At 37.5% G+C, this 16,859-nt stretch overlaps 8 protein-coding genes across 8 annotated transcripts; 3 read left to right on the forward strand and 5 right to left on the reverse strand.

Annotated features, from left to right (window-relative positions):
• Positions 1 to 228: 228 nt before the first annotated feature.
• Cbr-sqv-8 lies at positions 229 to 1,939 on the forward strand (the record flags this gene model as incomplete). The annotated part of the gene is made up of 4 exons (XM_002629775.1): positions 229 to 366; positions 413 to 516; positions 1,064 to 1,560; positions 1,608 to 1,939. 4 exons carry the CDS (start codon positions 229 to 231, stop codon positions 1,937 to 1,939), a joined length of 1,071 nt encoding a protein of 356 aa, XP_002629821.1.
• Positions 1,940 to 2,466: 527 nt separating this feature from the next.
• Positions 2,467 to 3,772, forward strand: CBG01066 (the record flags this gene model as incomplete). The annotated part of the gene is made up of 5 exons (XM_002629774.1): positions 2,467 to 2,606; positions 2,653 to 2,827; positions 2,874 to 3,131; positions 3,183 to 3,327; positions 3,375 to 3,772. 5 exons carry the CDS (start codon positions 2,467 to 2,469, stop codon positions 3,770 to 3,772), a joined length of 1,116 nt encoding a protein of 371 aa, XP_002629820.1.
• Positions 3,773 to 3,920: 148 nt separating this feature from the next.
• Positions 3,921 to 4,492, reverse strand: CBG25443 (the record flags this gene model as incomplete). The annotated part of the gene is made up of 2 exons (XM_045241636.1): positions 3,921 to 3,932; positions 4,364 to 4,492. 2 exons carry the CDS (start codon positions 4,490 to 4,492, stop codon positions 3,921 to 3,923), a joined length of 141 nt encoding a protein of 46 aa, XP_045097967.1.
• A 325-nt stretch (positions 4,493 to 4,817) lies between these two features.
• On the reverse strand, positions 4,818 to 5,933 carry CBG01064 (the record flags this gene model as incomplete). The annotated part of the gene is made up of 3 exons (XM_002629773.2): positions 4,818 to 4,885; positions 5,567 to 5,814; positions 5,860 to 5,933. The coding sequence occupies 3 exons, from the start codon at positions 5,931 to 5,933 to the stop codon at positions 4,818 to 4,820; spliced, it is 390 nt and encodes a 129-aa protein (XP_002629819.2).
• Positions 5,934 to 8,793: 2,860 nt separating this feature from the next.
• Positions 8,794 to 10,034, forward strand: CBG01062 (the record flags this gene model as incomplete). Its single annotated transcript, XM_002629772.2, has 3 exons — positions 8,794 to 9,077; positions 9,126 to 9,438; positions 9,810 to 10,034. The coding sequence occupies 3 exons, from the start codon at positions 8,794 to 8,796 to the stop codon at positions 10,032 to 10,034; spliced, it is 822 nt and encodes a 273-aa protein (XP_002629818.2).
• A 450-nt stretch (positions 10,035 to 10,484) lies between these two features.
• On the reverse strand, positions 10,485 to 11,639 carry CBG01061 (the record flags this gene model as incomplete). The annotated part of the gene is made up of 6 exons (XM_002629771.1): positions 10,485 to 10,550; positions 10,602 to 10,679; positions 10,726 to 10,856; positions 10,915 to 11,016; positions 11,112 to 11,200; positions 11,476 to 11,639. The coding sequence occupies 6 exons, from the start codon at positions 11,637 to 11,639 to the stop codon at positions 10,485 to 10,487; spliced, it is 630 nt and encodes a 209-aa protein (XP_002629817.1).
• A 1,033-nt stretch (positions 11,640 to 12,672) lies between these two features.
• Cbr-cyp-13A10 lies at positions 12,673 to 14,572 on the reverse strand (the record flags this gene model as incomplete). Its single annotated transcript, XM_002629770.1, has 8 exons — positions 12,673 to 12,913; positions 12,959 to 13,102; positions 13,147 to 13,403; positions 13,453 to 13,752; positions 13,797 to 13,896; positions 13,940 to 14,032; positions 14,085 to 14,459; positions 14,523 to 14,572. The coding sequence occupies 8 exons, from the start codon at positions 14,570 to 14,572 to the stop codon at positions 12,673 to 12,675; spliced, it is 1,560 nt and encodes a 519-aa protein (XP_002629816.1).
• Positions 14,573 to 14,888: 316 nt separating this feature from the next.
• Cbr-arc-1 lies at positions 14,889 to 16,687 on the reverse strand (the record flags this gene model as incomplete). Its single annotated transcript, XM_002629769.1, has 4 exons — positions 14,889 to 15,060; positions 15,109 to 15,433; positions 15,478 to 15,838; positions 15,914 to 16,687. The coding sequence occupies 4 exons, from the start codon at positions 16,685 to 16,687 to the stop codon at positions 14,889 to 14,891; spliced, it is 1,632 nt and encodes a 543-aa protein (XP_002629815.1).
• Between the last annotated feature and the right edge of the window lie 172 nt (positions 16,688 to 16,859).

Genomic DNA, 16,859 nt, shown 5'->3' on the forward strand with positions numbered 1-16,859 from the left:
AAATCTTTTTTGTCGAATGTTTTTTTTTCGAATCCGGTTTTCTCGCGATGAGATGCAAATCATAGTTTGAATGATGCGCCTTTAACTTAAGGTAGCTGGTTTATAATTTTTTTTTCAGCCGAGACGTCATCAATCCCCTTATTCGATCGAAATTTGTACTCAATAAATACGCAATTTTCAGGGATAAATAGACCACATGCGACTGTTTAAAATTTTCGAGTTTCCGACATGATTTCATCAAGAATATTCGAAAAATGGTGGTTGCGGGCGTTCGTTGCTCTCGTAATATTCTTCATCTGGCAAATTTGTTATGCAATTAATAAGGTTCAAGGACTCGAGGAAGAGAAGACAGTGTTACAGGCAACAGTGAGTAATTTTCATTTGAAGTAAAATAGTAAAACTTTTTCGACAGATAGAAGTGCTGAAACGGAAGAGCGATATGCTGCGAACTGAAATCCACGAAAAAGAACGAACGCTAACTCGATTGGACGGACGGATAGAGGAAATTGATACACAGTAATTTATCGTTTACCCTAAAATCTGTATTAGAGCCCCTCTAAGAGGAAAGCCCTCCGAAAGGTGCTTGGAAAAATAGAAGGGCCCCCATCAAAATGTGTGGTTTGAAATTGAAACCTTCCGTACTTTTCAGTAAAAAAATATTCCAAAAGCTCCGAAATTTCACAGAAATTTAGGGAAACATCTTTTTCACTCTAAAACTTCCCTTATTTTGGTGAAATGTATGGATTTTCTTGCATTTTCATTCAGTTTGAACGAAAATTCGAAAAAATGACTGGAAAAATAGAAGGACTTCTGTAATTGAAAGGTCCTTTTAATAGTAGGGTCTCTCCGGAGGTACCTTTGAACAATAGAAGTACCGGCCCTTCTAATACAGGTTTTATGGGATTATTCATGTAGCGAAAGTGTTTATTTCAAAACGCATTTCGCGACACTGTTGCATTGAGTTTCGGTGCAGACTTTCGCTACATGAATAACCCCATTACGGTATTTTGTTTATAAATTCTGAAAAAGAATACAAGCAATTGAGATAATGGCATTTTTGCAGAATCAGAGATCACATATCCTTACTGCCACGTGTCAATCGATCCACTCCATTCATCTACTTCGTTACACCCACACATTTCCGCGCCGCCCAAAAAGCTGACCTCACTCGTCTCTCCTACACTCTCTCGCACGTTCCCAACCTCCATTGGATCGTCGTGGAAGATTCTGATAGCTTAACGTCGTCTGTAGCAGAGATTTTGAAGCGCTCGCGTCTACCATATACACATCTAAACGCGCGAACACCATCAGCTCAAAAAATGAAGTATACTGATCCGAACTGGACTTTGCCACGAGGTGTTGAACAAAGAAATGCTGCTCTTTTATGGATTCAAAATCAGTTGTCCGGTGTCGGAAGTGGAGTTGTATATTTTGGAGACGATGATAACACTTATGACTTGAAAATTTTTGAAGAGATGAGGAAGGTGGATAACGCCGGAGTGTGGCCAGTAGGAATAGTTGGAGGAATGTTTGTGGAGACGCCGGTTCTCGCTGATAACGGTGAGATTTTCAAAAAATGTGATAAATTGAAATGTGCGACTTTCCAGGATCTATAATCTCGTTCAATTCGATATGGAAACCTGACCGCCCGTTTCCGATTGATATGGCAGCTTTCGCAGTCAACGTCACCTTGATTCTCTCGCATCCCAACGCTCTTTTCTCGTTCGACGTGCCACGTGGATATCAGGAATCTACATTTTTGGAGAACCTAGGAATCGATCGGCTCAACATGGAGCCGTTGGCTGAGAAGTGTACCAAAGTCTATGTATGGCATACAAGGACGGAAAAATCAAAGTTATCAAAAGGAATGGTCGAGAAACTGACGAAAAAGACTGGGTTCAACGAGCTGGAATCACATGCGCTCGGTGTTGCATACTGAATTCTCGATTTTTTGCTAATTTATTTCATGTTTCATTAGTTTGCTCAAATTTTGCCAAATTCTACTGCATTTTTTCAGTTTTCTGTATTATTTTCGCGGGTTAAACAACTCCAATCAGGATTGGTGCTAAATGATTGTTTCATTGAATAAATATGTTAATTTTGTACTGACTCTTTTGAGTTTATTTGTTTATTATTTTTAGTTGTCTCTATTTGAATATCTTCGTATTAGCAAATGTGTGAAACGGATGATCAAATACAGGAAAACCTGTATTAGAAGGGCCGGCCTTTCTATTGTTCCAAGGTACCGCCGGAGGGCCCTTATTTTTTCCGGCCTTTTTTTTCCGAAACTTCTCACCGAAAAATCGACAAATTTCGTTCAAAATTCATGGAAATCTATCAATTTCACAAAATTTCAGGGTACAATTTGAAGGAGATTATTCTTCACAGAGGCCCTTCTATTAGAGTTTCCCTTCTATTAAAGGGACCCTTCTAATACAGGTTTTACGGTAATTATGTTTTTTACAGATGGGAGAGCGAAAAGGACAAAACTTTTATTATCCACCAGACTTCAATTACAAAACACACAAATCCCTCAATGGATACCATGGAACTCATGCTCTCAGAGAACGAGCGAAGAAAATTGATCAGGGAATTCTGGTGATCAGGTAGAAATATTGATTATCATCAACAATAGATTCCTAAAATTTCCAGATTTGAAATGCCGTTCAACATCTGGTGTCTCGGATGTCATAACCACGTCGGAATGGGTGTCCGCTACAATGCTGAAAAGAAAAAGTGCGGAATGTATTACACGACCCCACTGTACGAATTCCGAATGAAGTGTCATTTGTGTGATAATTATTATGTCATTCGAACGGATCCAAAAGTAGCTTGATTTTTTTTCAATTATAAAAAATTTGATAATCTTTGAGAACTTTGACTACGAATTGGTTGAAGGATGTTCACGCCAGGAGCTGCGTTTCGATCCGACAGATATTGCTCAAGTCGGAGCTGTAGATCGAGGATTTGCCCAGAAACTCGCTGCGGATGCTATGTTCAAAAAGGAACATGAGGCGAGTGATAAGGAAAAGGCAGCTGGAGAAGAGGGTCGAGTGGAAAAATTGGAATGGATTCAAGAGAGGATGAGGGACGATTTTTCAGCCAATTCGTATTTAAGAGCACAATTTCGGGTGAGAATTAAGAATTTTGTGAAAATTAAAAAAAACAAAATAATGTCCCAGAACGAAAAGAAATATCTTAACGAATCCCGTGCTAGCGATGCAAATCTCCGCGAAAAGTTATCCATTGGAACAACCAAACTACTACCAGAAAGTGAAGAAGATCGACGAATGGCATCAATGATGACAAGATACAAAAACTCAAAAAGTTAGTGTTATTAGGACTGCTAATATTTTGCAAATAGTATTTTTCAGCTCATGGTGACCATCTCCACTCAACACGGGATAAAATTGAGAGTCGTCGTATCTTCGATCATCCGAATACTTTATCTGACACGCCATCCCCATCTGGTTCCTCATCTGGAGTACCTATGACATCTTCTGAACGTCTGAAGGCCACGATGCAAGCTGAAAGAGACAAAAGAATAAATGCCACGTTTTCTTCTTCCCATCGTCTTCTGCATCAAATTTCCACATTGTCTTCTGCATCAAATCTAGGCATCAAGCGGAAATCGACAGTGCCATCATTGATTGTTCGGAAGAAGAAAACGCCAGTGGACTCCAAGACACTTGAAGCAGAAACATCAGTGCCCGTGAATCCCATTTCACTGGTATCTGCAGACTATGGAGATTCATCTGATGCCTCAGAATAATTTAACAGCTCCGTTTCAGTTCATAGCCTTTTGTAAAAATTCTTTTAAAGTATATAAAACATATTTTTTCTTGACATCAATTTCTTTGTGAATAAATGAACTTCTATTAAAGAGGTGAAAAAGTTTCGTAAAACTGAAAAAAAAAACTTTACAAGTACGACTCAAACAGACGCGAAAGTATGGGCCAGAGAGATGGTCGGGATGAATTTTTTGAAAAACGGAATCCGGAATGCGGAATAAAATAATTTTCCGGAATCCGGACAAAGCAAAATTTCATGGAATGCGGAATACGGAATGAAACTAATTTTCTGAAATCCGAAATGAAAAAAGTCGGGAATCCGGAGTCCGGAATTTTGAGTTCTACAAATGAGCAGAACAGTTCTAAAAAACCCAGACCGCGCTATACTTTTCCATTTTTAGTCGCGGAAGTTCAAAAAAGTCAGAATTCTTGCAAATTAACACATATGTTTGAAATCCGGAATAAAAAAATTTATCGGAATACGGAATCCGGACAAATGAAAATTTCCCGGAATGGGGTTTTCCAGGCTGAAAATATCCTCTCATGGCTAAATCTTTGGTTTTTGATTTTACCTTTCTGGTGATGATCAGCTCTTTCACATCACAAACTTTAAGAATCCCGTAGATCAAGTTTACGCTGTAGTTGGAGTTGTTTGAGGATTTGACTTTATAAGCCAAATGGCGGTCAGTATGATTGATCATCTTGTGCTTCGAAGTTCCTCCATTGGCTTGAATTGGGCAGACGGGCGGATCCAAAGAGACTTCGACTCCCATGGTTTACTCTCCTGAATTGAATTCCCAGAACTGATTTGTAGTCGAGCCATCTGGCGGCACGGCTTTTTTCAGGTTCCCAACCGCGATGCCGTGTGGCAGTACGTGGACATGAAGATCATATCAAACCTATTTTTAGGTGGAAAACAAAAAAAACTTCACGTAAGCTTACGCGTAAGCAGATCTTCATCTCGAACTGTAACTCAGAAAAAATACAAAAGAATAGGAATAAAAGTAGAACACGAATAGGAGGGCATCAACGCTTCTTTCCAAACCAATTTTTCGAGTGATCTGCGTATCCCCAAACTCCGTCGTAGTATGGTCCTGAAAAAACCAATAAAGTTACCTATTAGACTCGTTCAAATCGGGAATCTCGTTGTCCCGAAAATTTTAGAAAATTATTCCCGAGAAAATTTTATGGTAACCGGAAAATTTTCCAGTCTTTTTTTTTTCTAGATTTCTCAAAATTTCAACCATTTTTCGCTTTTTTATTGTTTTTTCAAGGAAATTCAGAAACCAATTTCTCGACTTTCCCCAATTTTTTAAAAAATTTAAAAGTTTCTACTTTCTGATAATATTCTACAATGTTTTTGAAAATCGTACATTTTTGGTTCGTGTACATAATAAATACCCTGTGTTTTTAAACATAAAGCAACATTTGAATCTCGACAGTAGAGTGGTGTCTACTCCCGAAACAATATACCGTATTTCCTCTAATAGAACCCACCCAAACCGTCAACTTCGAGCTTAAATATCTCGATTTCTGAGAAAGATATCAAAAATTTATCAATTGTTCAAATATTTATCAGAATATCACCAATGTTTCATAAGTCGACAAAATTTTGATTTCTTTCACAGGAGTCGAGATAATTGAGCTCAAAGTTAACGGTTTGGATGGTCATTTATTAGAGGAAATGCGGTAGATATGGAGAAAACAAAAATGACCCTCATCGGAGAAAATTTCGACATTTGAAATAGATTTTTTCTTGGATGATTAAAACTCACCAAATCTCTCCTGTTGCAATACTTCGAAATCTGTTGGAGCCGGTTGACCGTACTTGTTCTTATGGAAAGAGATCTCGTGATAGTAGTTACGATAAGAAGCAAATGAATAAAGAGGTGGAAGTCCTGCGTTATAAAACTTGTCTCTGTAAAATCCATAACTATCAAATCCTCCGTTGGTTGGACCTATTCCAAATGGACCATATCCATAGTTGTTTGTGAAATCGTTTCGTTTCACTCGAGTGGAATAACTGAAAGCCAAACACTAAAACTCCCCCAGATTTCGAATATCAGACCTCTCAAACATTTTTGCTTCTGAGTAATCCACAAGAAACAGTAAACCAGCCAATATCGGTGCAAATTTTTTCATCCTATAAATATTCTGATAAAAAATAACTTAATTGTGAGAAGGGAAAACAGCCGAAAAGAAAGAATGAAAGTTGGGTATGTAGGAGAAGTGAAAGACAGATACAAAGAAAACAGAAGCCAAAAATATTTTTTGTAATATTGTTGCAGTTCTAGAAGATAGATGAAGTTCAGAGAAAATCAGGTTATAGATGTTAGGCATGTGTTTTGAGTTATTTTTATTAATTTTAAAGTTGTTCTTAAAATTGCGAAGGGGATCATTTAAAAGTTAAATTTAAAAAAAATGTTTTCCAAAGTATACAGATTGAATTTTTTGTTTTTCACTTCCTAGATCCACAGTTTTGATTTATTTTTTAAGTTGAAGAGGTTTCGGTTGCTGAAGATGATAAATGAGTTTTCGTTGTCATTTTTTGTATGCTAATTGATCCATTGTCCTTCGTAGGCCTGAAAATTAAATTTTGTTAAATTCAAAAAGAAGACTGTTTTGGTATAACAGCCAAAATTTAATCATCAGAACAAGACTCTTATAATTTTTTCATCTAATTCTCCATCTTTGATAATTTCATGGAACAGGATTAGGAGAGCATAATAATTGTAGGGTTATAGGCGTACAAAACTGTTTAGGAGTACAAAATTCTAAATTCCTGAGTACTCCATACCTGAAAATTCTAAAAATTTTATACCCCTAAGAGGCTTTTATCATCATCATAACAAGCTTGTAGATGGTGGCCAGATTCCATTTTAATAGATCCAATGTACAATTGAATTTAACGGACAGAACATCTCTATCTTATAGTTGTATTCCTTATGCTAGCTAGCCGGCGAGAGAGCAGTTTCTCTGAACCATAACGACTGTGAAAATTAGTGAAGACCTCGAAACCAACATACCTATGCGGGAAAAATGTCGTCAAAAAATTTTTCAATATAAGAGGGATCAAATTTCAAAATTTTCACGTTTGGAGTTTCAAAACGAATTTTTTGAAAAATCCTGTGCTCACGCAGAAAAAATTGAAATTCTTTTTTCTATTTAAAACTGTGTTCTTCATAGAATCGTTCTGCGGAACGATTCTGTGATTTAATTTTTGCGTCATATTTTTCTCTCACAGAATCGTTCTGCGGAACGATTTTGTGTTTTTGTTCTTTAATTTTAACTAAAACGTTAAAAAGTAAATCAAAAAAATGTGGATTTTTCCTGAAAACCCAGATTTATTGAAAATAAATGTTCAAGCTACATTTTCTGGGGAAAAAAAAAGAAAATTCCCATTTAAAAATAACTTTTTTTGTAATCGTAGTTTTTAATGTGTAAATTCACATAATATTTCTCTTTTTTGATTATTTTCTCTCAAACGTGAAAATTTTGAAATTTTACTCCTCTTATATGCGTGGTTGTCTCTCAACACTTATCAAAATCATACAGTTCTCTAATAGCCACGGATTCTATCTGAAAATAATATTCAGGTAAGACTGCTTTCAAAATTGAAAATGGTGAGAATGAAATGGGCGACCTATTAGTCGAATTTCATTTAAAATAATAAAGCATAACCCAGACTTTTTCCTTCAATCTGAAAACTAAATTGGTTTTGCCCTCTCCGATACATTGATTAGAAATGGAGAAACAAGGGACAACATGTATAAAATATAACTTTAGACATCCCTATAACATTCGGGATGATGGCATATCAGTTTATTGATTTTTATTTTTCTTGATGTTTTTTCTTCTCTCTACGTTATCCATTATTCCTTTCTTCTTCCTACTTCGTAAAATCTGCACCCAACATCACTAGAACACATCAATAAGATAAGCATAAGATAAACGAATGATGTTGTAAATTCATCACTACCTGTCTCATGATCAGATCTGGCCTGTTGGGTAATTTGCAGTAGATTGGTGACGTATTAAGGCCATCGAAAAATGAAAGATTTACAATACGAGACATATTAAAAGTGGGTGGGGGAGATAAATAAGGTAAATAAAAACTGGACATTGGTTATATTCATTTAGTTTTGGTTTTTGTATTTTGTACAATTTTTTAAAAATGTAAGTTTAATTCGTTTTGATATTAGGGCTCTTTATAATTCAAAAAAGGTTTAAAATTCCAAAAAGTAGAGGTCTCAATAATGTAAAAATTTAAGGTTCATGATGTAGATGAATGCTATCAACTTAATAGAAAAATACGAAACCTACGTTGTAGCCTCTCATCTGTTAAAATTATAATTTCAATTGACACTATTTTGGAGCATTTATGTTTTAAAAGCCCTCAGTAAAAGTCATTGACCCTGTTAAGTCATAAAGTATATTACGTCAGTTGGTTTTCGCATCCGAGTATCAAACAATCAAATACTGTTTCGCAGTTAAAAATTTCCATTGATAAGATAATATTTATCAGCCCTATTGGAAACTGACTATTCATTCTTTCTACATTCCCAAATCACCAAATTAACAATAGGTTTTTTTCAGCCATAATGACCAAAGTGAGTAGTATAGAGTCTATACTTGTAATCCAGGCTTTTGCAGGGCCTTCGCGGGCCCTATCATAGTTTCTTTTAGAATCAATAGTTTTGGACCAACTAAATTAAATATGATAGAACGTGATAGAAATTACAGGCCATAAAGTGGCTTTGCCCGGACGTGCCGAGCCGGGTCTGTTTTTTTCGTTCCGTTTTGTCTTTAACTTTGTTCATAGACAAGGTACAATGTTCCAAATAGCATCGCTTTGTAGTACTCGTTGCGTTCTATTATATCTGATTCAATTTTTCAGAAATACTGGGTTTGAAAGAAACTATAGCTGGGCCCGCGAAGGCTGCTATAGACCCCTTTCCAATATTTCGATGTTTCATAAACTGTTTAATTTCAGCAATCCAACATGTCTGCTTCAAAGTCTGCCGCTCATATATTGAAACGCGTTTTGATGGTTCCACCAAAACACTTCACAGTTGAATACGCCATCAATCCATGGATGGGAGGAGTCGTCGATAAGCAGAAGGCTCAACAACAGTGGGATTCATTGAAGTCTGCTATCGAGAAAGCAGGTGTTCAAGTTTTGACAATGGATCAGACACAAGGACTTCCGGATCAAGTCTTTGTGTGTAATAGCGGATTGGTCTATGATAACAAGGTATACTTGTCCAGATTTAGACATAAGGAGAGGTAAACAGAGTAGAATGCTTTTGACATATACGACAAAAAATTTTTCAGAACTGGTGAGCAACCATTATACCTGGAGTGGTTCAAGAAAAATGGTATTACTACTATCGGCGAGGGATATGAAGAAATCTTCGAAGGTGGAGGTGATGCCGTTTTCTCCGATCGCAAAACCCTCTGGGCTGGGTATGGAGAGCGTAGCTCAAAATCTGTCTATGAGAGAATCAAGGCATTGGGATCATTTGACATTGTTCTCTGTGATACGGTTCTCCCAAACTTCTATCATTTGGACACCTGCTTCGCTCCAGTTGATGAGACCACTTCTCTCTACTATCCTCCTGCTTTTTCAGATGCAACTAACAAGGAGGTGAGGGGTTAAAGTTGATCAGTGTGTCTTACGACACGGCTTCGAGACATTTTTCGAAACGAATAAATTTTGACATGGTAGCTTAACTTTTGCAAGTTGTGTTTTCTGGACCACCACATTAAAATGCCTTAGAAAACGCACCAGGGTCATGTTAAGTCATTTCTAGGTCATTTCTAAATGGTGGCCTAGAAAACCCAACTTGCAAAAGTTAGGCAACCATGTAAAAATGACCAAAACCCGAGAAAACAATGTCAGCAACGAGTCGTTGCCAACGAAATCGAAATTTCTTCAACAATTTCTCGGAAAAAAACATTTTTCGCGAATTTTCTTTTGAAAGGACACACTACTGACAACCCAAAATTTTTTTCCAGATTCTTCGTCGTCTCCCCAACTCAATTGCAGTTTCGGAAGCTGAAGCTAATGCTTTCGTGTGCAATGCTATCACTATCCGTGACACTGTAATCTCGCCAATCGGGGTCTCTCAAAACACGAAGAGTGCTCTATCGGCACGCGGAAAACAAGTTGAAGAGGTCGACATGAGCGAGTTCATGAAGAGCGGTGGAGCCTGCCAGTGCCTCGTCTTGAGACTTTTGTAATATCTTAAATATCTGATTCTACTGGAAATGTCAAATTGTGTGTTTTTTTTAAAATTTCAACCACAATAAAGTCAATAAAGTTTTCAAAGATTTCTTGATATTCTCATATTTTTGATACGGACATTTACAGGACCTTCACTTGCACTGCCATAGTTTCTTTCATGAACAATATTTTTGGACCAATTAAATTAGACATGATAGAAATTGACGAGTACTACAAAAAATTTTATTTGGATCGCTGTATTTTGTCTATGAACAAAGTTATAGACGAAACGGAACGAACCGCCTCGGCTGGTAGAGACTACAGCCGGGTCCGCGACGGACCGGCAAAGGCCCGGATTACAAGTGTGGATACATATTCTCAAAGAATTGCTAGGAACTCAGACTGCGTCAAAACATTTGTATATGTCCAAATATTCATTACATTGTTTAACAACAGAACGATAATTATTAGTTGCCAGATTTGATGAGTCCTGCGAATACTTGATACAAGCCCCAAGTTCCGTCAGGTAGTTGCTGAAAAATCAAATGAAAAAATTTGTTCACAAATTTTGAAATGACGAATACCTTTTGGGCGAACTTGGAACAGTAGTTCATATCGTGCTTAACATTGTCGGTTTCAATGATGCTTGGTGGGACTCCCATCTGGAATTATTTTTTCAAGTAAAAAAGTTCTGAATTCAGTTCTAACATCATAGATAATGTATGCCCATCCTGGCTTGTTGATGTAGTAGTTTAGAGCCTCGGACATGGTTTCAATGTCAGTGAAGTTTCCAACTATAGCATCGATTTGTGCAGACACGTTGTCATCCATACAGAAGTCTAGAATTGTTGGTTCGGTTGGTGTTAATGAGAATGGTTATCGGAACGCAAAACTCACTGTCTGGATCATCATCGCGCTTGGTTGGGACTCCACTAGTTAACTCGGCGGTGACCTTCACTCCCGACTGGCGGGTGTAGGTGCGACGAACTTTGTAGGTTGCTGGAAGTAGTTGAGAATCAATATTTGTAAGTGGGTCTCATAATGAAACCAAAACAAATGTATTTTCTGAACTGCAAAAAAATTAAACAACTTACGGACTTCTGGAGAGGTGTTTGCGAATTGGAAACGAGCGGCAACTTTTACCGATTTACGATCAGCACAATGGGTGACACACCAGTTTGGTCTGAAAACAATTTTCCACAACTAGAATTGACCAGTTTAACGGAGGTCTAACGGAGGCACAACAGACGTTTGGTTTGACTTTAGCTTAAACATTAAAAACCATATACACTTGTAATCCGGGATTGTGACGGATTTTCTTCATAGATAAGATACAGTATTTCAAATAGTATCATTTTGTAGCACTTGTCAACTTTTATTATTTTTGTTTTAGCTTGTCCAAAAAAATTAATTATGAAAGAACATTTGGCTCAGAGGCTCGGCAAAGAACCATTTTACCTGACAAAGTCCAAACCAGACGTTCTGAAGTCTTGAATCGGCACTGCTTTCTGATTGGACTCATCGCCGACTGGAGTGTAAAGGCACAGATTTCCACCTGGAGCGGAAGTTTGTTGAGCCAAAATGGCAGAGAGGGTTAGGCAAGAAAGGATGAAAATCTTCATCTGAAAACATAAGAATTTCCAATTTTCAACAAAAAAAATAGACAAAACTATATATTCTCAAATTTTGAATGTTGAGAAAAGTAGTCAAACGGTCTATTATCAGTTATCAGTTAGGAAAATGAAGAAAATTAAGAAAGAAAATTTCATTCCACATCTTGTTGGCAAGAAACCAAATTTTTGATAAGAGAGGCGAATTAAGAGCAATGATATCACGGAGTGGAGAATATGTATTGGGCATTAAGAATTAGTTTGATCATTAATTTTTTGAATGATCGGAAATATTTCTACTCGAACAGTTATTGCATCTGTAATTAATATATCCAACATCCAACATTCTGTTTCATAAACTTGTAATCAGCGCCTTCGTCAGGCCTTTGCGGGCCCTGTCAGACTCTTTTAGAATCAATATGTTCACACCAACTGAATCAGATATGATAGAACACGACGAGTGCTACGTTTTGTCTGTAACTTTGTTCACAGACAAGATAAAGTTAGTTGGTCAAAAAACATTGAATCTGAAAGAAACTGTGGCATGGCCCGCGAAGGTTCGACAAAGGTCCGGATTACAAATATCATACTTGTAAAATTCCGGGCCGGCCCGCCAAAGGCCGGGCCCGGCCCGGAAGGCCCGGTAGCAAAAATGTTATCATTTTGAGTCGAATTTTGAGCTCTCAACACAATTTTCTATATTTTTTTTGTGCTTTTTGGATTGTTTGTCTGTTTGATCAAAAAATATTTTTAAAAAACTCGAAAAAAATTTTTTGATCGAAAAAAATCACATAAGGGTCCCCCCTTATGTGTTTTTTGAAATTTTCAAAATTTGTGAAATGACAGGCCCGCCGGGCCTCCGAAATTCGGGAAAAAGCCCGGCCCGTTACAAGTATGACAAATATGTTTTTTCAAGTATCCAACATTGCAATCATTTTTTTTTCCCTTTTTTCAATCACTATTGAGCTTTATTGACCAACAACCAGAGAACACATTTCAGAAAACAATTTAAGAGTACAATAAAGAACACAATAGAAATAAAGGCTCAATTTCTGGACACCAAATGCATCCAGACACTTTCCGGCTGAGTCGTGGCTCTTCCGTGTAGTTTCAGTGGAATATCAGTCTTTTTTCCAGTTTTAAATGTGTATTTTCTCAGAATATGTGACAATAAAATCTTTTCTTCCATATTGGCCAACCGCATTCCAATACATTGACGAGGTCCTAATCCAAATGGTATGTATCCCCCTTTTTGGGATATTTTATCAGTCTCCGGGAGAAGCCATCTAAAAATACGGTTTGTGGCAATAGAACAAAAACGCTAAAAAAACCTTTCTGGCTTGAACTCTTTCGCATCATCTCCCCATACTTTTGTATCCGTATGAAGACTCCATGTATCTACCTGAACCATTGTGCCAACTTCCACTTCCACATTACCCAGTTTCGTGGCTCTCATGCATCTCCGAGAGTTTGCCCTGAAAACCACAGACGTTTTTCATCAATTTAAATACATTTTTACAGTGTTCCCAACGGATACAGTCTCAATGTCTCCTTGATTACGCAGTCCATATATTTCAACTTTGATAGTTGATCAAAAGTGATCACTGAATCCGGACACTCTATATCAACTTCTTCTTGAAGTTTCTTTTGAATTTCCGGATGAGTGGCGAGTAAAAATGTGGAATATGACAATGATAATGCAGTGGTATCAAATCCAGCAATCAAGAAAACAGTGCATTGTCCAACAACTTCCATAGTAGTAAGCTGGCGATTGTTCTACATAGAAAGCAAAAACAATTTTTTGAAACATCTCACATACACCTACATAACTACTGCTTTTGGAAAAATCCGCATTACTCTCCCCAAAATGTTCCACATCTTCAGCTCTGGCATCCAAAAACAAATCGATAAAATCTTGTGGTTCTCCGGGTTCAATTCCATTATTTTTGTCTTCTTCCCTCTGGGCAATCCTGTTATGAACTGCTGATACCATAGTTTTATGAACATGAATAAAATTGGCAGCTCCTAGAAATGGAAATTTCAGCATAAAGTAGCGGAAGATTTGAGCAAGAACTGGGAAGACACCTCCTATGAGAGGTATGTGTTTACGATTATCAGCAAAGATCTAATTAAAATAAATTTAAGTTAGCCAAGAAGTTCCCAATTTACCGCTTTCACGAAGTTTAACAGTGGGTTCCTGAACATTTGTGAGTCAATTTGTCCCATCGCAATACGACCAATCACATCCATAGTAAATTCTTGGTAGAATCTTGAATCAGGCTTTAGGATAGGCAAAATTCTAAACTTCTTACTGTAACATATTTATTGGTTCTCCTCCAGTTGTTTGTTCTTCGATGTGTCTCAGCAATTCTATCGCACAATCTTCCACGGTTAAGTTAATTTTTCTGTAAAAATGAGTCATAATGATTTGAAAAAAAAATTCGGTTGTAACCATACCTCAAACTATTATTAGAGAAAGTTGGACTAGCGATTGCTCGCAATCTCTTCCATCTATATCCCTGTGCTGAGAATAAGTTTGCTCTGTCATCTTTCTCCGGATCTCCTTGAATTGGGTTCAACTTTCTTCCATAAAAATTATCATACTGTGTGACAAATAATTGATGAACCAAGTCCATTTCAGAAACTATCAGTGTTTTCATGGTCCCTTCTGTGTATCCATAGACGGATCCATATTGTTTTGTCCATTCTCTAATTTGAAGATATTGTGGATTTGTGTGCTCGATAGTGCTAAGAAAACTTCCAACTACTGGGTAGCCCAAAGGCCCAGGAACCCCACGACGGCGCCAGTAAATCCAAATCCACAGGTAGTAACTGTAATGATTATTGTGAATTGAAAACGTTTCAGACTTATCAGCAAATAACTAAAAACTTTACCTCAAAACACCAAAAAGCAGTGCTGTAATAACCAACAGAATAATACTCATTTTCTGATATACTTCTGTGGTTTTTCGTTTTATTTATATACCAACCTAACATCTCAGTTAAAAACAATCGGACACAAATATCGTGCAGTCTCGACACACTTTTCTTCTTTGTCGTATCTTTATTTTGTGATTTTTTGTGTGTGCGATCTGCGCGGCTGGCTGACTAATTGTTGAAATGACCAGGCCAGAAAAGTCAGTGATCACCAGAGAGTGTAGTCAGTGGTCTAGCCATATGTAATTTTTACGAAAACAAAGTTTTTATGTACATGAAAAAAGATCAACACCACAGTAGAATCTATGATCAAAAATGTATATTTTATACAGGACATGTGCCATTCAAACGACTCAAGCAAACAGTTATCTGATCCAGTATTTGATCTATTCCTGATCCTTGTGCCGCATCGCAAAAATGAAGTTCATGTTGGAAGGGAAGCGCCTCCAACTGTGACATGAGTACATCCATGTGCCCATTCAAAGAGGAAGCGCCGCTGAAAATTTCAATCCTATTTTATAAAAACTAAAATTGTAAAACTGACCCTTTCCTGTTGATTGCCACAATTACTGGACAAGAAATCAGCAACGGATCACTCATAACCTTATTTAACTCTTTGATTGCTTCATTGAATCTTTCCACTGCATGCCCATCGATAACATAAAAAATAGCCTGAGCATTTGAATAATAATGCTTCCAGAGATTCCGTAATTTAGGAAGACCTCCGACGTCCCAAACATTCAATCGATAGTTTTTATAATGGATTGTCTCAATATTGAAGCCACTTGTCGGATGTGGAGCCATCACTGCGTCAATGCGAACTTTCTTTAGACGGCGGACAATAGAGGTTTTGCCGGAACCGTCTAGTCCTGAAACTTAAATTTCTACTAAGTGAAAACCTTTTTTATCTCACCCAATAAGACCACTCGAGCTTCAATAAAATCTCCAATATGCAATTTTCGATCATTTGAAAATGAGAACGCAATTCTAGTCCTCAATTGTGATCGATCAGGAACTTCAGTCGGTTCGGCATTAGTTGACTCAGCCAAAGCCAACAAATCATCTTTTCTATCCAGAATATTGTCCTTCTCCAAAACTAAAGCCTTTTGAAGAGTGATGCACGTGGACCCAATTTTTGTAGAAACAGCTTCTAGTCGATCTTTTTGAGCTTGAAGACTTTCGAGTCTGTTTCGCGCGTAGCGGTCTAAAGTCTCAAGTGCATGGATTTCATCTTGATCAAGGGTAGAATGGAGGCGGTAGAAATGGTTGCGAATCTGAAACAATAGACATTTAGAATACTTCAACCTTTTATATTAAATCAATAACTTTTGAAAAGTCTTGTTTCGAACACTCGCCTCTTGTTTAGTTTCCTCCAAACTTCCATCGTCAGTTTCGGGTGTAAGCTCATGAATCGTCGAGTTTATCGAATTTAATGATCTTTCCACAATTTCCGACTGTCTGGTTAGCTCTCCCAGATGTTCTCGAAGTTTTTCTCTCAGATCGTCCACCTCTTTTTCGATCAACACGTGGCAATGGCCTTTATGTCTTCCGTAATCTCTGCACATTAGACACATTAAGGGGCTCTCGTTGTCACATGAAACTTCCTTGCAAACAAATTCCACGACGTAAGATGAATGAAGTCGACAACAAACTTTAGGAACAGGCTTTTCTGTCAAAGGAACTCGTCGATGTTTCGAGAGAACATTGGTAGAGTGTGTGAATTCCGAGCATCTATCACATAGGTTACTGTCACAAACGGTACAGTAAAATACTGCCACATGTTCCGAGTCTTCATCACACTTCACATTCAACAATCTATCCTTTGCATATCGATCGTGTTTCTGCACACCTTCTCCGATTTCAGAAATCCCTCCGGTGTCAGCAATTTTTTCCAAGAGTTCCAGCAGAGCAAAGTTCTTTTTCAGATTGTTCAAATCACCACCGGGAAGGTTAGTGGATGTTCTATCGAATGGGCAGAAAATGGAAATGTTTCTACCGGCGATTATCATGGCACAGCTATGGCATATCGTATGTCCACATCCTGTCAGAACACGAGGACATTTCAGAGGGTCTTGAACCGAATACTCTTCGTTGCACACGTTGCAACCGTACTCACTCGTCATCTAAAATAGAAGGAAACTGTGTTTCAGAAATTTCAGTATTGCTGTTGTCTATTTATGTTCGTCGGTCGAGCAGCGGAAACAGCTTACGGTATTTCAAATTAATGTATGCACCTTTAAACCGTACCTCGAAAAGATTTTAATTTTTGTTTTTGGGGGTACGACGAACTCGAAC

This window comes from Caenorhabditis briggsae, assembly GCF_000004555.2.
Source record: "Caenorhabditis briggsae complete genome, chrII, whole genome shotgun sequence".
Taxonomy (NCBI): Eukaryota; Metazoa; Nematoda; class Chromadorea; order Rhabditida; family Rhabditidae; genus Caenorhabditis; species Caenorhabditis briggsae.